The sequence below is a fragment of the Antennarius striatus genome, chromosome 5 (genome assembly GCF_040054535.1).
Source record: "Antennarius striatus isolate MH-2024 chromosome 5, ASM4005453v1, whole genome shotgun sequence".
NCBI lineage: Eukaryota > Metazoa > Chordata > Actinopteri > Lophiiformes > Antennariidae > Antennarius > Antennarius striatus.
Genome location: NC_090780.1, coordinates 13,097,414 through 13,125,389, shown reverse-complemented (window position 1 = coordinate 13,125,389; position 27,976 = coordinate 13,097,414). Strand labels below are relative to the sequence as shown.

Below are 27,976 nucleotides of genomic sequence, written 5' to 3'. Positions count from 1 at the left end.
CGGTTTGTTAGCCAGCAGCCGTTTGTCAGTCTGGAAGCTGAAGTCCCACAGGATCTTAGCCTTGTCGTTCTCAACCACCTTTGGTGGTATGTCCCTTTGGGATTTGGGTACTTCTAGTCCATACTGGGCATAGATGTTCCTGTACACTATCACAGCTACTTGTTACATTATAAACGCCTCAGTCCTGAATGCTACATTGGTAGCAGCAGAGGGAGCCGCTTACAATATAATGGGATGTATTTATGCAAGTTTGACTAAGTAGGACATCACTGAAGGTGTGAAGGTGTGAAATGCACGGCCCGCCACTGCGTCTACATAAATACAGAATACAGTTAAAGTTATTTGCACCTACATAAATAAAATTCCACCTGTACTGAGAATGCACGAGTAGAAATGTAACATTATAACTGATATAAACACTTTCTCTGTTTCTTGACCTTAGTGGAATGATGATGATGATGATGATGATTTCTATTGCGAGTTGTGGCAAAATTCTTGATATCCAACCTCAGCTAATATCAGTTGTCAGGGTAATGTTGGTGGCTGATGATGCTGAGTCTTCACAAAACTGATATGAAACTGATTATTGACCTTATTAGTGTTGGATTAAAACCACATGTCCATTTTCGTGTCCATTTTAATCAGCAGGTGGATTAAACCACCAAACTGGGTTTATTTAAACCCAGGATGAGGATTATCTTTGCTGATTCCCTTAACCTTTGCACCTGGTCCTCAAGCTCTGCACCTCAGTATTTTTATTCTGGGATGATTTGCTCTGCTATAATATAACTTGTTCTGATTTTTATCAGTCTAAACGAACCCAGTGACAAATCTGGCACACATCCCAGTAAAGTGGGTCAAGCTACACCCCGCTTTATAAAGCCCATTCTGATGTGTACTCTTCTCCAAGTTTAATCCTGAATGAACTTAATATGGTGATGATTTTAACTTTGTATGACTATGTTTACCAAAACCAAACAATTTCATATCTTTTTAATATCCAGACACGCATCAGCACAGAGGGACAGAGCTGAAGGGGGCCACTGCAGCCCTGCATCAGTGCATACAGGGTGTTAGCATGGTGGGGTTTAGGGGATGGAAGGCCTCGAGCAGGGTCCTTCTGCCCCCCCACCCCATCTCCTACCCCAACCCCACCTCCCTCCTTTCTGAAGGCACCTGCACGCCTGCGCCAAACTCTCCCATCCCCCCGCCCCTTTCCCTCCATCATCTGTCCCTTAGCTCCACATCCATTACAGGGCAGGACAGTATTTAGACTGAAAGAGAGAGAGAGGAGTGAGAGAGAGGAGGGAGAGTCACACGGAGGGGGGAGGAGGAGGAGGAGGAGCACATGAGACAAAGGAGAGAGGGAGTGGGAGTGGGAGGCTGCAGATATCGATGGCTTCATCCATGGAGCGTTAGGATCCGTGAGGGTACAGTTAGCCCAACAGCGGCTGAGGGTGAAGCCATTTGAGGAGGGGGGCTCCTCAGTGAGGACGGGGGGAGGAGCAGGAGGAGGAGGAGGAGGAGGATGGGCCTCGAACACAGACTTGCAATGGCACTGAAAAAATTGGATTAAAGCAGTATGGTAATGTTTCTGATTTAATTTGTTGCTGTGCTGCTCGCGTCTCATCCTCATGTGTCCACATCCACTCTTGTTGACATCCATCGGCCATCTCTCGTGTCACAGTGAGGGGGGGGGTGCAGGAATTACCCCTGTCCAGCCGTGTTTTGTTTTTTTTATTCCAGACATCTGCCATCTCCATCCTCACCACAGACCCGCTTCTCTTCCAGCCTCCGTTGGAGCGTCGATCTATGTGCCTCCACAAGCTTTAGGGCTCTGTTCCGTGTTGTTTTTTTGTTGTCTGTTTATTTGTTGTCTGTTTTCCACCCAGTAGCTATGTAACGCTGGACAACGCATCACCTCCTCGTATGAGCCATCGCTTACTGCATAAGCATCTCTGACATTATCAAGGAATGACTACCCACCAGTGCCTGCACCATCTGTGTTTGCTCTGCATTACAATGTGTATGTACGTCAATAATAGTAATAATAATAATAATGATGATAATAAAGACTACCACCGCATATGCAGAGATGATACTCAAACTTGTGCTCATTTCACACCATCAAACACACAGAATAATCCTCGCTCCGTCCCATCTGCAGAAATGAGAGCAGCGCAGTGAGACGTTTGGTGTCATGTGTCTGCCTGAGCTCATGTTTGCAGGCTCTCATTACACTGTTTTGACGTCACGCAGAGGGTCATTAACCATCCCTCCATCTGTCAGGCCACACATATAGAAGTAATACTGACCAGGGGATCCCCTCGATTGTGACTTCACTGCAGAGGTTACAACTTCACGCGGAATTTGAATCAGGCTGATTTAGAGAAATGTAAATTCATGGACACAAAGCAGCGCAGAAAATATCAATTTAATTATATAACTATTACACACTCTAAAAATCTGCTGTTGTACTACTAACAGGTTACTCAGATGATAATGAATGGAGAGTCTTCAGAGGCGGTGGTCTGTCATGTTGTCAGTGTTTAGGTCGGTTAGTAGCTTGCTCAAGGGCACATCTGCAACACCCAGGAGGAGAATTTGCCCCCTTCCTGCAACCATACTGCCCGATCTGTGTTGGTCTGAAAGCGTCCACTTTCCAGATGTGCTGCTGTCCCACGAATGTTTTATCACTGGATTTGTCAGTCTCTTCACCATCATGGATTAAAATGCTTCATGCAGTGGGTTCACATTGTTCCACATGTGTGCTTTGTGTATCGTCAAAGAAAGGTGTCTTGAAATAACTTGTGTGGCTGACTCTCTGAGGCAGTGCTGCACAGGAAGCTGGGTAATGTGTTATTTCATTAATGCACAGTGGCCTCTATGATCTGTGATGTGGCCACCAAATCAATCAGGAACTGGACCACCAGGGGCACGATAGCAGAATAACCTCCTTAAACTGACTCCTTAGTTCTGAGAATGTTATTTTACGTCATTTTGAATTGAATCTTAACAATATTTTCTAATGTCCAAATGCACTGTCTTGTATTTCAACCCGAAATAAATATTTTTTTATTGTAAATCGCATTAAAGCTTAACAAAATGCAGACATATTGAATTACAATTCGCAAAACACCAAAAACTTTCAGTTTTAGCTTTTCTATTAATTTAAATTTGACATTAAACTGACTTTTACACATTGGAGGCATTAATAATTCCAAGGTTGCCAAACCGTTTATACTTCTCTTTCCTCCCCGGATTAACGTCCTGGTCCTCTCCTCTTCTCAGCTGGACAAGAGTGAGGTGACAACTCTAGGAGTGCCCTCCACCGCCAGCCATGGAGGGTCTGACAGCAACATCAGTGCAGACGGAGCGGCTGCAGCGTCTGGAGTTGTGGTGGGGGCCGCCGAGTGTTCGGGGGCCGGCGAGCCGCAGAGGACCCGTGCTGCTCTGGAGCACCTGCAGCAGAAGATCCTGAAGGTCACCGAGCAGATCCGTGTGGAGCAGGAGGCCCGTGATGACAACGTGGCTGAGTACCTGAAGCTGGCCCACAACGCAGACAAGCAGCAGGCGTCACGGATCAAGCAGGTGTTTGAGAAGAAAAACCAGAAATCAGCACAGACCATCGCACACTTGCACAAGAAACTAGAGCACTATCACAAGAAGCTAAAGGAGATTGAACAGGTAAAAGTGCTTTCATGTACAGCTGGTGTGATGTTCTCCCATAAACCTAATCACCTCTTTCCTTCCTTTGAGATTGTCCACTTCTCATTTCTCTTCCATGTCTCCAGAATGGACCAGCCCGCCAACCCAAAGATGTCCTGCGGGACATGCAGCAGGGACTGAAGGACGTTGGTGCCAACGTTCGAGCTGGGATCAGTGGTTTTGGAGGTGGAGTAGTGGAAGGAGTCAAAGGTGGAGTATCTGCTCTCACTCACACAGCCGTGGTCTCCAAGCCCAGAGAGTTCGCCAGTCTGATCAGGAACAAGTTTGGCAGTGCGGATAACATCGCTCACCTGAAGGATACGCTTGAGGACGGGGTGAGGAGCAACTCTGACGACGCCCCCACACCTCGAGCCCTGAGTGGAAGTGCCACTCTGGTCTCCAGCCCAAAGTATGGCAGCGATGACGAGTGCTCCAGCGCCTCATCGGGTTCCGGAGCGGGCAGCAACTCCGGTGGGGCAGGGGGAGGAGGAGGAGGGGGGTTGTTAGGTCCAACGATGGGAAGTCCCAGGCTGGACGGGCACCACCACCACCACCATCACATGCACAGCTCCTGGGACTCTCTGCTGGAGAGTCTGCAGGAAATCAAATCCAGCCAGGCACACACAGAGGACGCCATTGAGGACATGAAGGGTCAGCTGCAGAGCGATTACTCCTACATGACCCAGTGCCTGCAAGAGGAGAGATACAGGTACACGTCAAAAGACAGGGTGGCATTTGCTTTCTACAGATACGGCTATTGGTTCTATATATTGGTAGAGTCAAATGAAAGAAAACCAACCAACCACACTCACATTCACTTCTGTGGACACAGAGTCACCAATCCACCTAAACTGCATGTTTTTGGTGGTTGGAGGAAGCTCAGGGACCCGGAGAGAACCCAAACAGACACATGTTCAAACTCCACACATAAGTTTCAGGGCCTCAGGGAGATTTGGATCCAGAACCTTCTTGTTGTGTTTGGGTTAGGGTTAGATTTAAATGTTTTAATCTGAATCCAAAAAAAAAAGAAGAAATGACCTGAGCGTCGTCATTAAAACTATATCTAGGTTTGTAGGTTTTATTCCTCATTCTTACAGAAGTAAAACTGTAATAAGTAAAAAAAATATAGTTTTATTTTATTGATTTTTTTTTCAAAAGTCTCGTTTTGTTTTTATCAAACCTCACCCAGATTGCAGTAAAAATCAAATTTGTCATGGATTTCTTTCAGCAGCAGATTAACACACATCTGGTTGTTTTTTTACAGTAACAGATAGATCAAGTTTAAAAAAAAATCACCTAAAAATGATCTTAAAACAAAAAAATAGAGACAGCAGAGAGAAAACTGGACTTTTGAAACAGAGAAGTGAAGTTTTGCCTACTACCTGATTTGGTTTTGGTCATTCTTTGCGTTTCTTGCTGTACGTTCAGGTATGAGCGCCTTGAGGAGCAGCTGAATGATTTAACGGAGCTGCACCAGAACGAGATGACAAATCTGAAACAGGAACTCGCCAGCATGGAGGAAAAAGTGGCCTACCAGTCCTATGAGAGAGCGAGAGACATTCAGGTGAGATGCCCTGAAAGCCTGGCTTTAAGTAGTAAATATTTAACTTTGAAATCCTTAGGAATGAATCTGAATGTAAAATATCTCAGCTACATGCTGCCATGTTTTCACTAATTTCTGTTACCATAATGTGATTCAATGCAGATTCATCTATTCCAAATAAATACAACCTCACAGATCGTGATTATGATCTACTATATCAGGATCCCGTATAGGTGTCGAAGAAAATTAGTTCCAAATGCTTATTTTTATTATCATTGTCCTATGATAATTATCTTTAACCATATTGGAAAAATTTAGAAATAAAGGACCAACTTCATGATGTTAAAGTGAGTCAAAAGTAATGCCACATTTGTATCTGTATTTTAGATTTGCCCCAACATTTCTTAAACTCTTCTGTGGTCCAAAAACAATCCTATCATGAAATTTGTCAAAATCCAAAGACATTTTATTAGTTTTTGCCCACAAACAAACAAAGAAACATTCAAACATTTGCGATTGTTATTCTCCAGAAAAAGGGGGATTAAAGTCACCACATGAGCAATGCTGTATTTCTTAATCCAGAGGTGTATATGTTATTAGTTTTTCATCCTTCCATCCACACGATGCTCGTCAACTTCTTTGTCCTCGTCTTCGCTTCTTTTTTTTTTTTTTGCAAAACCCTGTGAATCCTTCCCGTCTGGTTGCAGACCAAAAGAAATAATCTTCACATCTACAGATCCAGACATTCTTTATCTACACAGGACATTACATGTAAACACGTTTTCCAGATGCAATAAATAAAAACACTTGAAAATAATAACCAATCATTGTAACATTGTTTTGTTTTCGCTTACACATAAAAACAATGAAATAAATAACAATCGTAAGTTTTACTGATGCTTTTTCCACCTTAACAGCATTTCTAAACTCCCAGACACTACCTGTATTACTATCTCTTTCACTTTCCTATGGCCCAACTACTATCTCTTTCATTTATCCATCCATCCATCCATCCATTTTCTGCCACTTCATCCGCCGTAACGGGTCACGGGGAGCTGGAGCCTATCTCAGCTGGCATAGGGCGCGAGGCGGGGGACACTCTGGGCACGACGCCATTGCACCGCGGAGCCACACACAAAGACAGACAACCACGCACACACACACTAATTCCTACGGGCAATTTGGGACCAACTAATTAACCTGAAGCACATGCTTTTGGAGGTGGGAGGAAGCCGGAGAACCCGGAGAGAACCCACGCAGACACGGGGAGAGCATGCAAACTCTGCACAGAGCGGGACTCGAACCCAGAACCGCCGTGTTGTGAGGCGACAGTGCTAACCACTGCGTCTTTCATTTATCTCTTAACCTAATTAATATCTCTTCTTTTTCTCTTAACCTTCTTTTTCTCTCTAATTAATATTTTCTTTAACTACTGTAAGCTATTTTACCTGACCGTGCTGTGACGTTCTCTGTAGTAACTTTTACAGCGTTCAACATCTCGTCTATTATCCAATTATACACAGTACACACTATTACATAGTACACACTATTATACAATCACCTCCAGCTCTTGTGAACGATGGACACATCCAGAGATCTCTCATGAAATAACCAGCGGATGAGGCTGTACGTTGGGAGTCTTGCTTCCACTGACGCTGCTGTGTGTGTTTCACCTGCAGGAAGCTGTGGAGTCGTGTCTGACCCGCATCACCAAGCTGGAGCTGCAGCAGCAGCAGCAGCAGGTCGTCCAGCTGGAGGGAGTGGAGAACGCCAACGCTCGAGCTCTGCTGGGAAAGCTCATCAACGTCATCCTGGCGCTCATGGCCGTGCTGCTGGTCTTTGTCTCCACCTTGGCTAACTTCATCACGCCACTGATGAAGACGCGAGCTCGGGTGGCGGCCACCATCCTGCTGACCTTGTTCCTGTTCATCCTGTGGAAGCAGTGGGACTATGTGGAGCCGTGGCTGCTGCCCAGCTGAGCCTCTGAAGGAGAGACTCCAGAACATAGACTGGTTCAAATGAGGTCACTCTCACTGAAACAGCCAAGGAAGCAACATATGGTAAAATTTAGAAGAGGAGCAGGTGAAGGTTTCTGCTTGCCAAAAGACATCACGTCACCCAAATCCACTGGAGTGGAAGCGTTGATTGCATTGCTGTCACCAAAAAACCTTTTTGGAAGTCTATGGATCATCCTTTTCTAGAATTACAAACTCTAGAGACACTGACAATGACTTTAAAACACTGATGGAGTTAGCTGTCACTTTCATGCTGACACTGCACTGGAGAGGAGGAAGCTTTTCTCATGAATGTCATGTGATCACGCATGTATTCATCTGTGTACTCAGACACATCTAGCACTAGCGGGCATGACTTAACATTTTGTTAACGACAAAATGGATTTTTGATAACTGCCATGTTGTTGTCAGATATGTTGTATCTAAAGATTCGTTTCACATCCTGTTGTGTATTGAGGCGGCGCTCCGATGCATTCATCTCTTTTCTGGTGATATCTGTGAAAACGTCACAAGAATTCAACTCTATAAATTCTGTTCTGTCCACAGATGTTCTTTCATCACCATTAGTGCAGAACTGTTACCGTCCATAGCATCAGATTAACTGGCATGTCAAATTGTAAAGTTTCTATCCAGTTTGCAAAAAGTAATGATTGCTGTTTAATAAATAAGAAATAAATGATTTGCTAGTTTGACTTTAACTGTATTGTTTGAAATGTTCTTGTACGGGAGAGCGGACAACATCTAACATCACATAAGATCTATTCGTCTGTAGAGATTATCAGTCGGATTTGTAGATATGTTTCCCATAGATTCATTCATACATTTCTTTTAGTCATCGATAAGACGAAATATTATTATTTCTTTCATTTCATAAATAAATCTCTTATGCATTAATTGCATCTACATGAAGCTGCCCTATTAGCAGACTTGATGTGATTTTCAGTTCAGGAACACGTAATTCTTCATGTGAGCATTACTGATTATGTTTCTCCCAAACGACATAGAAACAATTTTCATTCGTGAGAGCATGAACTCTTCAGTGTTTGCTCTTCACACACCTCTGGCCTGAAGACGTGTGCTTTCAAAGGTCCATCTTTTTAAGTGATTTTCTAAAACAATCAGCATTTATTGAAAAGTGCTGAGCTGTGAGTGATTTTACATGTATGGTGATATTTAAGAACCTTCAATTGGTCACAACACAGCAAAACCTCTGAATGCATCATAATGACCAACATCTCATGTAATGACTGAGAGACAACCTTTCAAGAAAAGGAATGTGTATCTCTCTGAAAGGTCACACGTTCTTACTTCAGGTTTAACTTAAGATAATAAACACTTTATAACAAACACCTTCAAACAAAGAGAATTTTTAAAATTTCTAAGATGGAGAAAAATAATCATGACAGAGCAACGCGAAAATCTCTGGTTGGGTGCAGTTTGCTGCTAAGAGTCGTCTTCAGGGATTATTTACATCTAATGCCTTTGCATCTTCATCATCTGGAACAGATTACATCTATTCTAGATTACAAATCTTAAAGAAGCAGAAATGTTTTTCTATTTCTGTGGGATTATTTCAGTTCAGTTCTACAATCTCCTTTTATTGACTCCGACCACATCTTTCTCTTAGCTTAGGGGGAAAATACACATAAAAATGTTCTCATCCTGAAAGCTCCATCTTTTAGACACTATAGAATCATCACTAAAAAAATAAAGATAACTTTAAAACAGGTTTAAAATTTTCTTTCTTTTTAATAATTACTGTCAGGCAAAACCCATGTGACCATTACATTTATGACAGGTATTCTTACAGTACAAGACGTAACTCAAGGAGGTCAGAGCTGGTGGCATGGCCACACCTGACCACTAAAAAGTAAGACATTCATCGTCATTAGATTGTTCAAACTTTTACAGAGTTCACAAATGTATTTTGCGTTTGACTCGTATCAAACACAAAGTTTTTCTTGATTAACTAGGAAATTCTAAAGACCTTGATAGAAACAGCAGAGTAGAAAAAAAAAACATTGTATAACAAGCAGAATTCCTGATTTTAATCTTAATTTCCTGTCAAGATGCAAGATGTACAATATATTGCTTTCAGGTGCTCAACAAAAAATGGTACCCCAAGTCTCCCAGAAACACATTCTTTAGTATCGTAGTCTGCCCCTTCGTGTCCTGCAGAAAATCAACAGGTGCAGTGTCTCTGACCCGGGATCAGACTAGTCTAACCGTTACGCCACAGGGGGAGCTGCCATTTAAAGACAACAGAGCAAAAAGATGAACAATCACAAATAAAGGACCAACAGGATTAGTCCCTTCTCAAAAGTGCAGCTTTCCATCAGTCATCAAAGTGAAAATCAAACGTGTTGCTTCTTTTCATGGAGGTGAAACAGAGTGGCTACAGAATGAACAGAAACTACTCTTCTTCACTAGAAAGCGCAGGACACAGCATCCAGTCGTTACAGTACGGTTGAGGAGAGGACGTGATGAAATACAAACACAGGGATGAAGAGTAAAAGCTTCCAGAAGTGACGATTCACAATTAGTAAGAGGCAACAGACTCTGGACTTGTGTCAGCTCCGTCATGAGATTAATTTTTGCTATGAGAGGAACCACCTGCAAACAATAATGGCGAAACACTTTCAAGGATTTAATGACATTGGCATCAAATGTAGTTAAATATTAAATGAGGACCAGTCACTGGATATAAGAATGCTGTCTCAGAAGGACACCTGCTTGGTCCCTGACTCAGACAGGAGCCTGATTTTATTGTAAAAAAAATAATGAAATCTTTCAGATAAACAACTTGGTGTTCGACTAGACAGTCGAATTTTTAACCACAGTCCTCAGGCCATTTACCAGTATGCTGAGAAACCAGTCGTCTCGTTTGGAAAAGATTTTTTTTGTTGTTGTTCAAAGGTTCTATATATGAGACCCCCCCCCCTTTTTTTTCTGTTTTATATCATTTTACCCAAATCCATGGAACATGGTTTTATATCTGCTTGAACTCCTCGGATAAACCCAGGATGCTCAAGTTCAATGGTTTCTGTCTTCTCTGCAAATTAAATCCTCATTTTAAAAATCAGTTTCACAGATATGGACTCAATGACCAAAACAAAGAGAGAAAGGAAGTCAGATTACAGCCCAGAGAGAGAGGGAGACGTCATGATCTGCTCAGGACCCCAGTAACACTATTCAGTTACTCTTTACATGGCAGCAGTGGTTTGGTATTAAATTCTCATAATTTCACATATAGAACCTTTAAAAACCATTTAACCCAAAGATGAGAACATTTGAATTCTGACTAATCAACCACTTTCCTTGGCAACACTGGTATATAATCTAACTATATGATGATCTTCCTCATTTAAATGATGCTGCTACAGTTTTTACGCTGACTCATGATTGTGGATGTCCTACAGCAAATCACTGATAATGATTGTTTAATGACAACATTTTCATAAATGCAGCTTTTTATTGCTGCGCACAGGTCGACATCACAGCGAGAGGTTCCTAGCCAGACCTCTGGGTGTAGAAGAGAATGTAGGCCTGAGTGTTACACAGTTCCTCCACGCTACACACTTTCATCTCAGAGTCGTTACAGTGGACCCAGAAACCTGAAAGACCAAAGATGTTCATCATGCAGCAGAACAACAGGACTTGGATGGCTGATTAGAGAAAAGTCTTCCTCACCTCCTTCTGTGTTGTAGCAGTACGCAGTGTAGTGCCCTGAGCCGAAGCCTTTCCCATGATGCATCACTACAGCAGACAGATCATAGGTGTAGCCTCCTCTGTGGACAGAGTGACCTGAGTCTGTGCAGCAATACGGTCTGATGTTCAGAACTTGGTCAAAGGCCACATGGACGCCAATCTTCTCCCTATGGTTCCGCCCGGACCATCTGCCGTAAACAGGAAGTAGTTAGCATGAAGACAAACTGCTGCACTTGAGCACTCTGAACGAATCCTCAAAACACAGCCAGTTTTTCAAGCTCTTGTAAATATTTACATTGTGTAAAATCATCAGTTGGAACCGAAACTCGCCTGAAGCGTTTGAGATGCAGCCGTAGAACCTGAGGTAAACGGTAGATCAGAAGCTGCTTCCGTGCTTCTGACAGAACTAAGGGTTTGTGGGACGACTTCCGTCTTTTTTCTGTCAAAACAGAGACGCATTTAAATGAAATCCAGACATCAACTGAAATGAAAAGATGACCAGGTTCGCATAAACATGAAAAGCCTCTGATTTTTGAGTCACACACTCATCCAATGAGTCAGCACTGAAATTCAGCTGCCAGCAGAGGTGTTGGTCCACCACTGAAACCACTGCTTCTCTATCAAAACTTAACACTGATCAAATTCTAGCATCGCGATGATGATTGTTACTGTAAAAACTAGGGCAAAACTTGTGTCTCCTAGAAAGTTCAGAGTGGTGTAAAATTTTCTAAGTCTATTTATAAGTGTATTTGTTACTTCAGTCCGATTTTTTTTCTGATTGAATTTCTTTAAATATGGAAGTAAAGCTTTTGTCAGAACCACATTTTTATTGGTATTTAAAGCTGAACAGGCCAGGATCTGATCTGAAAACGTGATGTGAAAATATGCCCAGACTGAACTGAATGCCTTGAGATAAGAACCATGCAGCTTTGTGCTGACTGTGTCTGTCTGTAACTATACTAACTGTTGCAGTGGTTGCAGGCGTAAATGCTGCCTTCGAGAGCCTCCATCTCTGTAAACTTGGACAGCATCTCGGTGAGGGTGCAGCTCTGTTGGTAGGCTGTGGAGGCGGAGCCTTTGCCTATGCTGTGGTATCGCTCCGGAAACTCCAAAGACAAATCCCAGAACGGTTCAACCGTGTTTGACTTGTGCTTACAGGATAGGCACGTCACCTAAAATATACACAACAGAAAGAAAGCAGATGAGAGTTTAGTTAAAACACAGAAAAGATGTCATTGATAAGTAAAGAAATTACTTTTCAGAAGACATCCGACTATACGCATATTTTAGAACAGGAGATTATTGTTATGGTGTTGTAGAAAACAACAGTCGCCAAAGAATCTGTGGAATACATTATGTTACATCACATTGGTGCGGCTTCACATCATGGATGAAGCGTTCTGGACATCTCTGGAACATTTTAGAAAACTCTTTTTTCTTTTATAAGAAAGGATAAAGATTAATTCCCTCATCACTTGGTCTCACCCTTTTACTGTCAAGGATTTGAATACAGGTTTGGGACAGATAAGAGGGACAGAGCAGAAGAACATGTTGCACAGCTATTTCATGAACTAGGTGTGTAGCAGAGCGGAGATAAAAAGCAGCAAATGTTTTTCAAAAGTTTTCAAAACATGTGAGCTAACCTGCAGTTCTCCAGATTATATTATCACTGCTTGTTCATGACTCAGTAAGTTAATGTTTTGTGAAACAAATGCAGTCATACTTGAATGTTTAAGATCAAATAATGTTAACCAATCTACAAGACTTCAGTATCTGCATACTGGTTGTGTGGACAGACCCACCTGGCTGAGTAGCTGCCCATGAAAGATGGTGTTGAGAACCTTTAGCACTTGCTTTGACAGTTTCCTCTTGGTGATGGGGATAACTATCCTGCGTTTGGAACCCTCCGTGTCCAGCTCCTGCTGCACTTTGTCCAGTAACTCACACAAGAACTCCTGGGCGTCTTGCTGGTCGTACCCACGGAACGCTGGGATGAGGTTCCACACAGAGTGCAGCATGGCGAACGGAGAGACTAAAGACCAGCGGCCCGACCACATGACCCTGAAAAGTGTATGCAGCTCATGGCACAGAGACATCTGCTGGCGGGTGGAGCAGCGGGGCTCCTTGGGCTGGACCAACTCTGCAGCTCGTGGGGAAGGCAGGGGACTCTCTTTCTTGCCCATTGGCAGGTTCCAACTGCCTGTCTGCCCCATACCTCCGAGAGGGCAACCTGACAGGGCAGTGTTACCAAGGCCGACCACACCTCCTGTCACACCCTTCATCCCCTGTGAGTGATTGGTCTTAGCCAGCAGCTCCTCCGTCTCACACAGGTCCAAAGTCAGAAAACATTCCCTGAATTTCTGCAAATGACTCAGCACTTGCAATATTGAGTTCATGTAGCACGTGTTCCCCAAGTTTCGCAGACCAGTGACGCCTGGAGCGAGTCTCCGGCGGGTTGCTGAGTGTGCAGAGTAATATCGTCTCAGTTTAGCAGCTCTGCTGTTCTGTGAAGCCTTTTGGGACAGGGTCAGAAGGGAAGGCTTCTTTAGAGGAGGAGGTAGGCGTTCTGGGGGGTCACGGAATTTGCGAGGAATGAGTGTGATGGTTGAACGTGGTGCCTGAGTGAGAAGCCGAGCACTCTTTCTGGGAGGGACGTTGCTAAGCTCTTCCATAAGTCTCCTTTTCACATCTTTTTTTTGTCTTCTAGCTTCCTCAAGTTTCTCTTTCCGCTGATTCTGCACCCCCTGATGTTTACTGATCCACGTATGAAGTGCCTTCCTGAGAAGCGCTTTCCTCCTGTGATGCAGGGCGAGTTGCATGGCCGGCTGTGGCCCACCTTGCCCAACCCAGGGGGTGCACTCTCTTCCAGTGGAGGAGCGTAGTGAGCGTCTACCAGGATGGCGAACAGTAGAGAGTGCCCCTCTGAGAAGTTTCAGATCCCCTTCAGCGTTATCATTGAGTACATAGTCACCACAGGCAAAACAGAAGACATCCAACTCACGCACCTCCATAGCCAGTGGGTGGCGTGACTCCTGGAAGTGTTTGAGTGAGTGCTCCTCCATGAAACGTCCACAGGCCACATGGGAGCACTTGAGGCAGGCCCACACTGAATCGGTGGTACTGCAGTCGACACAGTGCCATTTTTGTGGGTTGAGGATGGAATGATCGTGGCCCAAACGAAGGCGTCCCACGTGTTTACAACGATCCATTTCTTCTGATACACATGTGGCCTCAGCGATAGGACACACGTCCTGTAGCTGAGCTGCAACTCATTCTGCAAGAACATTTAGAGGAAAAAAAACAAAGATTAACACCTGACCAAAAGATCCTGTACCAATGCTATGCTTCAATTTAACACACACCCTATGCTATACAGAAAATGATAGGAAACGCAAAAGGTGTACTTACTATTAACGAATTGTACTTGAGTAGGTTTGGGACAATACATCACAACATCTGCAGAAAGCTCAACAGCACCATTCAGTTTGATCACCCATATCCGCTGTCACCAACAGCACCAACACAAACATTCTGAGGAAAGGAATTAAATTAGATTAATAACGATCGACTCTGGGCATTTACACAATCGTTGTCTGTTTTACTCATGGATTTACAATTATATTTGTAGAAAAGGCAACAAGACTGGGAAGAACGACAACTACAAATTTTCTATAAACAATGCAAAAAAGAAAAAAAATTTTTTTTTAAATTTGTTTTTTCAACAAGTGTTTGTTTTATAAATACATAGTTATTGATCACAAACATTTAATAAACTGAGTGACTTATTGTATTAAAAAAACCACAAGAACCGAAAACTGAATTTGACAAATAAAACGATGCATCATAGTTTAATGGTGAATTTCCATTCAATCAACCTTTATTTATATAGCGCTTAATCACATCAGCAGGCATTTCAAAGCGCTTGAACAGACAGAGAAAGCCAACCGGATGTGTAAAACCCAAATTATTAATGTGGACCATTTATACCAATTTACTAATGAGCACTATACATATTTATAATGTGGCGGCGTTAGTTCTATTTCATAGACTATGAATAATAAAATAAAAATAAACTACACATGATAAATACTTAAGAATATCGGAAAAACTTGGGAGTGAACACATGAAGTGTGATCATTGTGCATCTCATACGTGGGTTGGTAACGATAAACTTTGAAAATGAGCTTTTCTAATTGAAAAGCAACATAAGGCGCTTATTTCTGCAAAGACAACATCTAAGCTTTTAAACGTCCCAACTTGAAGGTGATGATGTTAAGGAGAATGTCTGTCTATTTACATGATAAAACACTGATCCACACCCTTCTGTTTTCTTTTATGAATTCCATTGTGTAAATCATCCACTTATTCATTAAAACAAAAATATCTTATGAAAGCACCGCATCAGATTGTAAGTGGGTGCAACTGGTTACAAATCAGTTGCACCTCCTGTGTCTGCTGCTCTATCAGAAGCATCTCCTGTATTAATGGATATAACAGTGAAATATACGCGTGTTACAATAAACCTGCTTTCTCTGTCCGCTCTTCAGTCTCTAGTCTGGAGTCCAGAGGCTGGTTCTTCACGCCACGCTGTGCTGCACCACAATCACCATGTTCAGGCAGAACAAAGAACAGTCAGCCAGCCACTCTCCAGGAACAGCCAACAACTTTATGAAGGCAGCCCCGCAAGCACTAAGTTAGCTACCGCCGCTAGCTGCTAGCCGCCGCAGCCAGGCAAAGGATTAGCCTTGCCGAGCCTTTGTCGCCTTTCCTAAATAATTTTGTATTTTGTTGAACACAGACGTTTCGCGTTCCACCAAGTCGCCACGGTTTATGTTGTTAGCTTGCTGTGGTAGCAAGTGTTAGCTAACGGCTAACCCGTTCGGTGATCACAATCGGAGTGAAGCTAACGGCTGTTGTGAGCCACTAGCGGTGAGTATCACCACAGGTTAGCTCGGCAGCGAGCTGCGTCGTTCAGCGTTTATAAAACTTATTGGTGACTTTTATCACAGAAAACCGAATAATGTAGTGGAGCCACGTTTAGGCCGAGCCTTGTCTGTGTTCGTTACTACATTTATGACGTCTGACAATGGAAAAACTGCGTAACGTTACCATCGCCAACATGCATCCATCCGGCACACTCAGCTCTGGTTGTTGTCCTCCACAGATTGAACAACCCAACTCTCAATCCGAGTCCAGAGCCTCGTATTCTGATTGGACGGAGGCGAAGCGGAAGCTGCGCTCTGATTGGTTGAATGGCTGAACAACAGGCAGCAGGATGGACCGGCCGTCCTTCCACCCACCGAGGCCACATGGAACAATAACGGAGGCTCCGGTTCCGATTGACGGTCAAAGAGGGCAGCTCGCCCGAGCATCTGACCCGTGTCTACGAAAGGCTTGTGTGTCATCGGATTGTGTGACATAATAGTTCACAGGGGACGGGAACTTTTAATCACATAATAGTTATAACGTTGGAGTGGAAGCAGTCACGGGAGAGATTTACAGATTAAAGTCTGTTAACTGAAACTGCTGCTAAGTAGAAAACTATTATAAGGCTTCTGTTTACCCTTTAGTAAATGTTTTAACAAGATTTAAAACTTGCTGAAAATGTTTTTAAATTTGTATATAAAAATTCTGACCTATATTTCACAGTCTACCAAGTTTACATTTCAGCCAGATTTCAACTTTCTAAATCCTCTCAGGTTTGTTTTTCATGTATCTTTGATTTACTCAGTCCTCATGGAAAACACTTTTACATGCCACGACTGGAAGCACAGGTGTAAACAATGAAAAGAATAGTGGATGAATTCCATTGTGTACTTTAATTGTCACAGTACACTTGTTTGATCTCCGGTGTTATTTAATGAATCTTGTTTTCCAGCTCTAACAAGCAAATAAGTGAAAAGGTTTGCTTGTCATTCATGTTACCCACGTCGTATTACAAGTTAAAATCTCTTCCCTGAAATGTCCCCCATGTGTAAACCATTGGCAAAATGAGGTCATGAAGTCCTGCAGTGCTACGTCCTCATGTGCACTTCAGCATGTTTTTCCTAGGAAAAGTATACTGTATAATCTACATTTATACATTGAGTGGTTAGAAAACAATTTAAATTTGAAGATTAGGGTTATAAAATACAAATAAAACTCTGACAACCATTATTATTTTGTGGCTCTTTAATAAAAAAAATACCTGCATCAAATTTAAGTATTTCCACTGACACCAATAACTCAACGCACATTACCTCCTGGAATTTGAAGTTTGCGGAGTTTGTTGAACAACTCTAAGTACTGAGTCATGGTGTCAATGGAATCTGCTGGTGCAAATAGTCCTTCGGGTTTGGCAGCAAACACAGACGGCAGTTCAGGGACACTGGAGCTGAGAAAAGACTGCATGAACTCCTTAATGAGATTCCAGCAGTCTCCTGGGACCACACAAGGACAGTACTCCACCTAACGAAACACATGAAGAGTTGATGCAGTCACAGTGAAGAAATATGTTTCCACTCTTTATAATGTTCATTAAATGACAAACCTCTACTGAAATTCCTCGGGCACTGCAGTTCATTGTTACAGTACCGAATTTTATCAAGAAGTCACAGTAGCGATATCTGGCACCACGACATTCCACCTTGTGCCCCTTTGCATTTTGGAAGTGACTTTTTAGCTTCACCATGAGAACATCAAAGTTTGCATCTGCTATCAGGCAGGGTCCCCCTTCAAACAGAGCCAGGCAGCTCAATGGAGTTTCAGAGTTGTGCATCACGTATAAAAGCTTGGAGGGTTGACCTGTAACAGATGAGCAAAACGACTGGTCATGTAAAGGAGATTATTCAGTCAAGTACCACACTACTGATCAAAAGTATTCTTACTGTAAGAAACACTTTTATACACAAAAAATTTGTATATTTTGACAGTATAGTTACAAGAAATATCTTTCTATGCAAAACTGTAAGAAAGTACTAAATACAATACAATATTGTAAGAAACATTGGGCTTGCAGATTTTGAAGCAGGACATTTTCTGCAGTTATTTGACCTCTGATCTTTAACTGTAGGGGAGTAGGCTATATGGTGAGAATATCTCCTATCCCTTTGAAGAATGATGAGGCAGAAAAATACTGCTATAACATGAAGTAAGGCTGCACACATATCATATAAACATCAGAATCACAATGTTCCCAGGTGCCACGGTGAAATTGCAAGGCATGAAAAGTCAAAGTAAAGTAAAGCAAATGAACATAGGTGTACCTACATGCTGTTTTGCTGTGTAGTTGTGGTTTATCTGTGAATTTATCGTGTGTCATGTATATAAACGGTGTAAAGTGTGTACATTTGAAATCAGAGGATGTGTGTGTGTGTGTGTCTGTGTGTGTGTGTCTGTGTCTGTCTGTGTGTCTGTCTGTGTCTGTGTGTGTGTCTGTGTGTGTGTGTCTGTCTGTGTGTGTGTGTCTGTCTGTGTGTGTGTGTCTGTCTGTGTGTGTGTGTCTGTGTGTGTGTGTCTGTGTGTCTGTCTGTGTGTGTGTGTGTGTGTGTCTGTGTGTCTGTCTGTGTGTCTGTCTGTGTGTCTGTCTGTGTGTCTGTCTGTGTGTCTGTCTGTGTGTCTGTCTGTGTGTCTGTCTGTGTGTCTGTCTGTCTGTCTGTCTGTCTGTCTGTCTGTCTAGATTGATAGAAGAATATAAATAGATGATGTAAGACAGACAGATCTTCCACCATACAAAATATATGTTTAAAATACGTTTATATATATGTTTATGGGGCGGCAGTGCTTCAGCGGTAGAGTGGGTCGTCCTATGATCTGAGATTGGCGGTTCGATTCCCGCTCCTGCCCAAAAACCCTCTAGAGTGTGAGCTGACAGTGGGAAGTGTCAGCCCACCTCCGGAGCACTGCCAAGGCGCCCTTGAGCAAGGCACCGTCCCCTTTATAAGTTGCTCATTTGGGGTGCACCAAGAAGGAGCTGCCCACCACTCTGCCTCCCATTGCATGCCTACAGGTCCTCTTGTGTGTGTGTGTGTGAGAGTTTGCTACAGGGGCCCGTACTCACCAATATGTATGCATGCGTTTGACTACTACTAAATAGAGTGTACTTTCTTAATTTCCCTTCGGGGATCAGATCAGTATATATAGAACTGTTCGAGATGGAAGACTATACATTAATAACACATACAGTTCAATGTGTTAAGTTTATGAAGGAAGTGGTTCCCATACATTTTTGCATGGAGATTCCATAAGATGACACAAAATAGTCCACAGCCTTATTTGATATTTGCCTTCAGAATGTCTTATTGTGACAACTGTATCACACCCATGACCAAAATATTATTACATTTTCTCACTGTGTTACTAGAGCATAGAATTATAGTGCAACTTTATCATTTTGTATTTTGCTAGCATGCCCTTGTAACCACAATAATGACCAGTGAGTCTCCAAACATCATGTGAAATTCATGTCCTCTGCATCTCTTATCTTCCCATACTGAGGTCACAAACACATGCATGAAACAGAAAGCCGAAAGATGACAGAGGACTGAATCAACTGTATTGAAAGTATGAGGGATGATTCTTAAGTACCCCAAATGATGAAATATATGATATCTCCTGACATTTTATCATTGCATTAATCAAAAATTAAAAAGAAATATTGAAATGTAGAAAAAAATAAGGTGAAGATTTCCTTTCTTCGCGTGTTTTCAAACATTTTATCAGAACGACGGTCAAAAAAGAAGCCTGAACCATTACCGCTGACGTTTCCTGTTGCATGGTACGTCTCACAGTCTAAACAGAAGCTTCCCTGCTTCACAGCACCCAGCTGCTCCAGTTTCTTGTGCAGGATGTCCACTGTCTGCTGCACACTCTTTCCCTCAGCCACGGGCACCTGGCACACACTGCAGGACATGTACATGTCATTACAGTACATGCAATGACTGAAAACAACAGTTTAATCACCAGGGAATGACCCACGATCCGCGTCCACCGTTAACATATTCACAACTGCTCCATGTTACGTACAGCAGTGTGTGAACGCCCCCCCCCCAGAAAAAACCTCATAATAAAGTCTGTGTAATTATTGAGGCAAGTTCCCGAGGATATATATAATTTATGAAATTAACGTTTTAAACATAAATAAAGATAAAGGTAAGATCATCTCACCAAGTAACCCCCATTGAGTTTAACCAGCAATTTCACCCCCGGTTGTCGTTTGAATACTTCCGGGTAAAAAGTGAGTGTTCAGAGGACTTTATAAATTAATAAATAAGGAAATTATATTTAATATATTTCAAAGCAAAATTCTGTCATTTACAGTGGAGAAAATTATCTGTATTTACACCAAATTGATGAAGAAATATTTTAATCCCATTAAAACATCGCGTCGCTTTAATGTGACGTAAATTACGTCATTTCCTCTTACTATGGCTAGTCTCACGTGTTGACAAAGCTGCTGTTTACAGTAGATTTCTTGTTATTTCTGGACTTACGTCGGTCTCGTTATCAAGAATAGTGCAACTACAAACTACTGCGATGCCTAAAGTGAAATCATCCAAAGGTTCAGGAGGGGAGAAGGCCGGCGCCTCGGTGGCTCTGGCCGACCAGATACTACAAGCGGACTCCGTCCGAGGTCGAGGCCGTGTGAAGAGCAGGGACGGCCGCGTAGAAGCCGTCGATGAGTACGTGGACGAACGTCTGTCTCGGAAGATCTTAAAGCAGGCCCGAATTCAACAAGAGGAGCTTCAGACCGAATATGGACTGGTGCCAAAGAAGAAAGCACCAGCCACCAGCCTCGGTAGCGCTTAACATGTGAAAACTATGTTAACATTATTAAGTACAGAAATTGTCACGTTAGACTAAACTACTGTCAGTTTATTTGCACATTGCTAAACATATAGTAATTAGATAATGAAAAAAATCATATCCCAGTCTTTTCCTCCGTCATAATCGCATATTTCATCCTGGTCTATAGTTCTACTCCTTCAGATGATTAACATTATTATTATTAATTAACATTATTTGTCTATGATGAGTGTTTCTAATTTTTTCCACAAATGTGGCTATTTAATTAACTATCTTTATCTTGTGATCCAACAAAGGAGCTGGTTCCCAGGATGCAGACTCTGATGAGGAATGGCCCGCTCTGGGAGCAGCAGGCGCTGGGGATGAAGATGTTGATATTGCTGTTGACCCTGATGATGAGAAAGCCATTGAGATGTTCATGAATAAAAACCCACCAATGAGGCAAGACAGAGCTCTTTCTCTGAAAAATAACTGTTTGGATTACACCCATGAACTCAGTTTTTATTTTAAATAGTTTGCTATTTGTACCCTTTTTATGCTGATTGCAGACGGACTTTAGCTGATATTATCATGGAGAAAATTACAGAGAAGCAGACTGAGGTAGGAACAGTGATGTCAGAGGTGTCAGGGTGTCAAATGCCCCAGCTGGACCCAAGGATAACTGAAGTGTACAGAGGAGTTCATAAGGTAGGTTCAATCAGACCAGTCTGTTTATATTTGTTATCACAACCGCAAAACATTAGATATGTTTACATTTAGACTTGGGATGATGAACAAACATCATGAACCCCCTAACTGGTGCCTACAGGTGGACGCAGGGGTGGTAGTGGGACTAAACATCCAGGTAGACATGGCAACATTGGCAAACAGGAGGATAGATGGGACATTGATGCTTCTTCTACAGTAGGCCACTTGGGAGGTTATGTTACATGGTGTTTGAAGAGAGTGAGGCCCACCATGTGGAAATTGTGTGTATGCAGCACAGCTAAATTAGCAGGCTTTGATTAATTTAGAAAAATTAAGCAAAAATTATGTGTCATAGACCACATAAAGACATGTTATTAAAAAGGAAACACCTCAATGAGTGAATAAAAATAATGATGACTGGATGCTGTGATAAAAGAAAAAAAAGGACTTCCTCTATGATTTAATATGTTACGTAAATGACAGTCTAGGTCAGGGGTCACCAAATGGCAGACCGCGGTCGTGATGGTTCTGTCCGGACCCGTGACCACTTCATGATAAATTCACGAATGGGTTTTCTTGGCGCATTTTTAATGACAGTCGTGGCTACAGACGGCGGGCGCTGCTTCTCCAGTTCATACGGTAATAGCTCCACTCAGTTCAGCCAATCAGATCGTTTGTTTATAAGCTCTGTCAGCACACCTGGAAGTGAGACAGCTCGCTGCCGCTATAAGTTAACCGCTACAGGAGCACAGAGGAAGGGAGACGGTGAGGACAGCATAGCTCCAAACGAAGGGAGGTTAATGAGGAAAACCACTGGTTAACAAGGAGTGGACGAAATTTGTTTATTCTTCCGTCAGGCAGTTCAAACCATTTTACCTCATATAGTCTGAACACTAAGCACTAATTAATTAATAAATACGTGACGCGCCACTATGAAACAAAGCACAGAGCTTTTGCGAAAAATTATCCCCTGAAGTCCGAGCTGAGGGCAAAATGACCGAGAAATTGCAAACGGATGTTCACTAAAGGCATGGTGGAGTTTGGGGCAACATAAAAAATCTTTTAGTGATGGGACAGTTGTGAATAAGTGCTTAAAAGCTGTTGTTGACACATTGTTTGAGGGAAAACAGAAAGATGAGATGTGTGGAAAAACTCCCCAACGTCAGCTTCAACAGCAACCAGAAAATCAGAAATATTAACAGCTCTATGCAGCTATTCAGAGAGCACCATGCATATCTGTGGACATTGATGAGTTGTAGTTTTTGTGTGTGTGTCAGGTTCCTTCACAAAGATAAGGAGCTCTTTGCTGAGTGTAACACCACTATTAAACACACACAACGGGAGAGGACATACATGAGGCAATAAAAGAGATGCTGAAAAAGTCCAGTGGTCTCTTTCACCACACATGACAGAGACCACCACAAGGTGTGCATAAGGTTACTTGTGTACAAGTAAATTAGTGGCTGGCCACATGCCCCTTTCTCTTATGAAGAAAGTCCTGTTTGCATTTTTCCCCAGAAAGAGCCAGTTTTTATTCATGCTTTCTGAACATGTTAATGTTTTTTTACTTGAAGTGTAGGCCTTCAGTTCTTTAGGACGGGACGTTTTAATTTGCGAGAAAAAGGATTATTCAGCTCCTTTTGCACTTTATTTTTTAATTCTGAGGTGTCAATCTAACATAAAGGCTTTAAAATTATTTGCCTGGGTCTATTTTCATTTGTGGTGAGGTAAAAGAGCTAGCTGTGCACTCACTGAAACATATACTGCATTGAAAATTTACAATAAATGATAATGTGGATATAGGGGCCGGCTATAAGACACAAACTGGACTTGGGTTCAGACCTTTTACGAAGAGGAAATTTTTATAACCGGACCTCTGTGACTTTTAATTGAACACCCCTGGTCTGGACTGGACTGATTTCAACCACACCAACTTAAAAACACCAACTAATAGAAATGTATTGGAAGAACGGCTCTCATCCTGCTGTAGATTTTTTTATTCCAGTCGATTTTGACTTGTATTTGCTTTTGGAGACTCTGGGAGGTCTCATCTTTGGTTGGTTCACATAATAAATGTGATTTCTTTTTGGATACTAATAAATAAAAAATAAAATTTAATGCTTGAGTGAAAACAGGTCTTTAAAAAATGACGCATCTTACAGACAGAGCAGCTAACCATTTTCAGAAGTCAAATTACAACAAGTCTCTTGAATGTTGCTCAAATGTTCTGTTCCTGTGTTTCTGAGGTGCTCTGGATTGTCTGAACACTTGAACAAACATTGATTCATTGCCTGACTGAAAAGTAATTAATTCGTTTATTTTTGCCTCAGGTTTTGTCAAAATACCGCAGTGGTAAATTGCCAAAGGCTTTTAAAATAATTCCAGCACTTTCAAACTGGGAGCAGGTTCTCTATCTGACTGAGCCTGAGACCTGGACAGCCGCTGCCATGTACCAAGCAACAAGGTAAATCTTTGTCATTCTGAGTTATACAATACTTTATTCTGCACATACTTCAATGTGATGACATGTTTGTTAATTCCTGCTTTCATCCTAGAATATTCTCATCCAATCTGAAGGAGAGAATGGCTCAGCGTTTTTACAACTTGGTGCTGCTTCCCCGAGTCCGGGATGATATTGCAGAATATAAGCGACTCAACTTTCACTTGTACAGTGCTTTAAAGAAGGCGTTGTTCAAACCAGGGGCCTGGTTTAAAGGTGAGAGGACATCAAACCAATTACAAGCTTGTTAAGCTGTTTTAAGATAGATGGGGCAGGGGAGACATGGCTTTGTCTTGTCCAGTTAGGGGCTGCCATAGCTTTTTCCATTTTAGTTGAACACTCATATTTGCAAAGTTTTTTGCTCCAAATGCCCTTCCTTCGGCAACCCTCTACAATTGTCTGGCCTTGGGACCAACCTACAGTTGACACTGCTTGTGCCCCCCGTAGGGCTGCAGATGCTGGGCATTGAGCATACGTACATGCGACACACCCACTGGCATTTTAACACTAAAATCCACCTGTATTTTGGACTGCGGGACGATGGGGATATAAAACATACTGAAAAACGATGACCCAAATAATTAAAAAATAGTGAAAAAAAAAAGTTTAAAAAATAATAAACTGTTTTATGTTTTTTGGACATCTAAAGATGTGTAAAAGGAAATTGTGAGAGTGGGAACATGATACTGTATGTGCAAACCTTTGGTTTTGTAAGTAGTTATTAAACTACTTGGATTAGATTACATTACATCCTTTTTTTTTTCATATTTTTCTTTTATGGGAACCGTGTTCCCCAGTCATCTTGTGATCCATATTTTGATATCTGAATAATGATATGCCACTAGGTGGCAGTCTTGCAATTACTTTGTACGTACTGTGTGCTCACTACCGACACATCCAGTTTATTGTATTCCACTGCTGTACGCAGTTGATTACCATGTACCAGTAAAAATGCTAACTTGTTTTGTGAGAATGTTTTACTTTTTATCATTTTTAATTCACATCGGCAGACAGCAATCTTTTTTTTTCTGTCATGTTTTAATAGTTTCCCACTTCAAAACGGTGACGCATTGTAATTATCAGAGTTCGTGTGTTTGTTCGTTTGTTCGTCCGTTCGTATGTCCACCAAATTTCTTCGCAAACATTGCAGATAGAACAAGAACCAATGCAGTCACTGACAGAAACATCCCGCGACACCCTTGAATTCAAAATTTTACCCTGACCTACTTCCATAGGTCAAATTTCAAACAGTGCTCTGACCTACTTTCATAGATCAAAGCAGTAGCTTTGACTGTAGATCTTTGATCTACGGTCTTCCTCACACTGGCCTTCGTCCTCTTATTTCTATCTTATCCAGTTCTTGAGTGTAAAAAAGTTAAAATTTGACTTAGAACTAGTTTCCCAAGGTCAACGTCATCATCTCATTTTCATCCCCTTTGCCGCCCGAGTAATGTGCTTTTTGTTTCATCTTTATATCTGCAAGGGTTGCGATGATATTTGGTGGACATACAGACAGACGGACGAACAAATGAACAGACGAACACTGACACAATACATCCCGCTTCAGATCGGTGATGTATTGTGATTGTCACTGTTCATTCATCCTCAGTATGTACACCAAATATCTTCACAACCGTTGCAGATAGAAAGGTGAAATGAAAAGCACATTACTCGGGCAGCAAAGGGGATGAAAATGAGATGGTGACCTTGACCTTGAGAAAAGTAGGTCAAGGTCAAATTTTAACTTTGGTACACTCAGATGTCAGTGTTTCTTTTTTTCCTGGTGTTTACCTAGTATTCATTCATTATGTAATGCCTGAGCAGTGGATATGTGCAATTTCCGCCGGGATTAATAAAGTACCTACTCACCCACCGATCCATCCAAGGAACAGGATAAGATAAGATAAGAAGAAGAAGGCCAGTGTAAGACTATAGATCAAAGCTAGTGCTTTGATCAATGACAGTAGGTCAGAGCCCTAGCTTTGATCTTTGACCTATGCAAGTAGGTCATGGTAAAATTTTGATATCAGGGTGTCGTGGGATGTTGCAGTCAGTGACTGCCTTGGTTGTAGTTTTTGAATTGTTAAATGATCCTAAGTTGGACTAAACTACAAACTGCCAATCAATTGAAAACTGACTTATTACATCATATTCTTTTAAGTTAACTCAGATAATCGTGCCACCATATTTACTTTTTTAATGCTATGAATGCATTTGAGCACCACACATAGGAATCGTTCCCTTCCCTACTATATATCTAAGATGTGCCCACCGCAAGATTTTATTTGTTTGCAGTCTTTGACGTGTGGGATTCATTGTTTTGGTGCTTTATTGCAACTGTGATATTTCCCCCCTCAGTGCTTGAATAGTAATAGTTGCTGCATCCTCTGTCAAACAGGTATACTAATCCCTCTGTGTGAATCTGGGACGTGTACCCTCAGGGAAGCCATCATCATTGGAAGCATCCTCACCAAGTGCTCCATCCCTGTGCTCCATTCCAGGTTTCCTTTCCACACAGCAGTAGTCGATTTCAGCCTGTTGTTGTAGGATGGAAGATGCAATCAGTTATTACTAAAAGTTTTGTTTTGTGGGGTGTTTGCAGGTGAAAGATCAAGGTTGCATTATACAAGAAGTTATATAACATGCACACACCTCTTCTTGTCTTTCAGCGCTGCAATGCTTAAGTTGGCAGAAATGGAGTACAACGGTGCCAACAGCATTTTCCTGCGACTCTTGCTTGATAAAAAGTACGCCCTGCCTTTCCGTGTACTAGATGCCTTGGTGGCTCACTTCCTGTCCTTCCGAAATGAAAAACGTGTACTTCCTGTGCTGTGGCATCAGAGTTTCCTAACGCTGGCTCAGCGCTACAAGGCTGACCTGGCCTCTGAACAGAAGGCCTCACTCCTGGAGCTGCTGAAGATACAAACACACCCTCAAATCTCCGCTGAGATTCGCAGAGAACTGCAAAACTCTGAGTCGAGAGATGTGGAAATCGGGCTGCCTGTCACGGTTGAAATGGACTGAGGATTAAAACTCTGTTGGTGCATTACAGGTTTGAACCTGTAAGGATGTCATCAGTAGCTATGGAGATACTGTAATTTCCTTGTATGATCATATTCAGATAGTTGCTGCAGTTGCAGTACTGGTAATTGATGTAAATTAAGAGCAACTTTGTTGTAATGAAGCAGCAGTTTTGATTAAAAACAAACCCAGATGCTTTAAATTTGGTCAGGGGTTCACCTTTTCAACATTTTGTGTACAAATTTTAAACATTTACAAAACATTAATGTTAAGACAGAAACACTGCCATGTTGACATGCATATTAATCACTATCTGTTTTTACAAATGATTGACCTCTGTGACCTGGTATGTTCATTTGGAGACTGGAAATACACCACATATTGTGAAATGCATGAGTCTCACTGATGTGCCACCTTAGCATTTTTTTTTTAGTGATCAAATAAATCAGGACAGCCTTTTACTCAAGGGTCCCCACCTGGGGGACAAGGGGTCAGATGTGAACTGCAAAACCTTTTGAAATGAGGAGGAAAAATTCGTCATTGAAAGGACTGACAAACACTTCAGCAGACATTGGGTTCTTGTTATCACTGACTGAAGAAGATGAGATGCTTTTACTCGCTGTACATTAACATGTAATAATGGTTCTGATGGTCAATGGTCAGAACCATTGTCACCCAAACAACCGAAGAATCTTGTGATTTTTCTAATTAATCTCGGGGTATAATATTGTTACAGGCCTCGGACCTCAGCAGGAGACGAAGGTTATCTTCAGGTGTCACCATCATTATATATACAGTATATTTTAAATAACCATTTCCAGTGATAACAGGACTGACACCAGAAAACCATGTTACCTTCCACACCCACTGGCATTTTAACACTAATCCACCTGTATTTTGTCATTTTGGACTGCGGGACGATGGGGAAATAAAACATACTGAAAAACGACCCAAATAATGAACCCCAAATTAGATGGCGGCCAATTTTATTAATAGCATTCTTGTGTATTT

General features: G+C 42.0%; 4 protein-coding genes across 4 annotated transcripts; 2 read left to right on the top strand and 2 right to left on the bottom strand.

Moving 5' to 3' along the window:
• Positions 1 to 1,555: 1,555 nt before the first annotated feature.
• On the top strand, positions 1,556 to 7,841 carry tmcc2 (transmembrane and coiled-coil domain family 2). The gene is made up of 5 exons (XM_068315679.1): positions 1,556 to 1,585; positions 3,292 to 3,687; positions 3,795 to 4,417; positions 5,137 to 5,272; positions 6,931 to 7,841. Exons 1-5 carry the CDS (start codon positions 1,583 to 1,585, stop codon positions 7,228 to 7,230), a joined length of 1,458 nt encoding a protein of 485 aa, XP_068171780.1. The 5' UTR covers positions 1,556 to 1,582; the 3' UTR covers positions 7,231 to 7,841.
• Positions 7,842 to 9,003: 1,162 nt separating this feature from the next.
• usp49 (ubiquitin specific peptidase 49) lies at positions 9,004 to 16,194 on the bottom strand. Its single transcript, XM_068316326.1, has 7 exons — positions 16,084 to 16,194; positions 14,383 to 14,505; positions 12,777 to 14,248; positions 11,939 to 12,146; positions 11,305 to 11,413; positions 10,957 to 11,162; positions 9,004 to 10,880 (listed from the first exon to the last, which is right to left on the bottom strand). Exons 3-7 carry the CDS (start codon positions 14,181 to 14,183, stop codon positions 10,777 to 10,779), a joined length of 2,034 nt encoding a protein of 677 aa, XP_068172427.1. The 5' UTR covers positions 14,184 to 14,248; positions 14,383 to 14,505; positions 16,084 to 16,194; the 3' UTR covers positions 9,004 to 10,776.
• An 871-nt stretch (positions 16,195 to 17,065) lies between these two features.
• Positions 17,066 to 20,160, bottom strand: med20 (mediator complex subunit 20). Its single transcript, XM_068316327.1, has 4 exons — positions 20,119 to 20,160; positions 19,708 to 19,853; positions 17,504 to 17,757; positions 17,066 to 17,421 (listed from the first exon to the last, which is right to left on the bottom strand). The coding sequence occupies exons 1-4, from the start codon at positions 20,130 to 20,132 to the stop codon at positions 17,200 to 17,202; spliced, it is 636 nt and encodes a 211-aa protein (XP_068172428.1). The 5' UTR covers positions 20,133 to 20,160; the 3' UTR covers positions 17,066 to 17,199.
• Positions 20,161 to 20,377: 217 nt separating this feature from the next.
• bysl (bystin-like) lies at positions 20,378 to 27,844 on the top strand. The gene is made up of 7 exons (XM_068315005.1): positions 20,378 to 20,749; positions 21,054 to 21,198; positions 21,306 to 21,444; positions 23,775 to 23,908; positions 24,000 to 24,160; positions 26,343 to 26,445; positions 26,614 to 27,844. The coding sequence occupies exons 1-7, from the start codon at positions 20,488 to 20,490 to the stop codon at positions 26,966 to 26,968; spliced, it is 1,299 nt and encodes a 432-aa protein (XP_068171106.1). The 5' UTR covers positions 20,378 to 20,487; the 3' UTR covers positions 26,969 to 27,844.
• Positions 27,845 to 27,976: the final 132 nt, after the last annotated feature.

What these genes read in the sequence shown, in the direction of transcription:
- med20 (XM_068316327.1), bottom strand. An exon ending in TGCAACAGGAAACGTCAGCG is followed by an intron (nt 17,758 to 19,707) that starts GTAATGGTTCAG and finishes CATCTGTTACAG; the next exon opens with GTCAACCCTCCAAGCTTTTA. An exon ending in CCCGAGGAATTTCAGTAGAG is followed by an intron (nt 17,422 to 17,503) that starts GTTTGTCATTTA and finishes GTGTTTCGTTAG; the next exon opens with GTGGAGTACTGTCCTTGTGT.
- bysl (XM_068315005.1), top strand. Translation starts at nt 20,488, where the DNA reads ATGCCTAAAGTGAAATCATCCAAAGGTTCAGGAGGGGAGAAGGCCGGC. An exon ending in AATAAAAACCCACCAATGAG is followed by an intron (nt 21,199 to 21,305) that starts GCAAGACAGAGC and finishes TGCTGATTGCAG; the next exon opens with ACGGACTTTAGCTGATATTA. An exon ending in TGTACAGAGGAGTTCATAAG is followed by an intron (nt 21,445 to 23,774) that starts GTAGGTTCAATC and finishes TTTTTGCCTCAG; the next exon opens with GTTTTGTCAAAATACCGCAG.
- tmcc2 (XM_068315679.1), top strand. An exon ending in AGCTAAAGGAGATTGAACAG is followed by an intron (nt 3,688 to 3,794) that starts GTAAAAGTGCTT and finishes CCATGTCTCCAG; the next exon opens with AATGGACCAGCCCGCCAACC. An exon ending in CTGCAAGAGGAGAGATACAG is followed by an intron (nt 4,418 to 5,136) that starts GTACACGTCAAA and finishes CTGTACGTTCAG; the next exon opens with GTATGAGCGCCTTGAGGAGC.
- usp49 (XM_068316326.1), bottom strand. Translation starts at nt 14,183, where the DNA reads ATGGATCGTTGTAAACACGTGGGACGCCTTCGTTTGGGCCACGATCAT. An exon ending in ATGGGCAGCTACTCAGCCAG is followed by an intron (nt 12,147 to 12,776) that starts GTGGGTCTGTCC and finishes TGTATATTTTAG; the next exon opens with GTGACGTGCCTATCCTGTAA. An exon ending in CTGCTACAACACAGAAGGAG is followed by an intron (nt 10,881 to 10,956) that starts GTGAGGAAGACT and finishes TTGGTCTTTCAG; the next exon opens with GTTTCTGGGTCCACTGTAAC.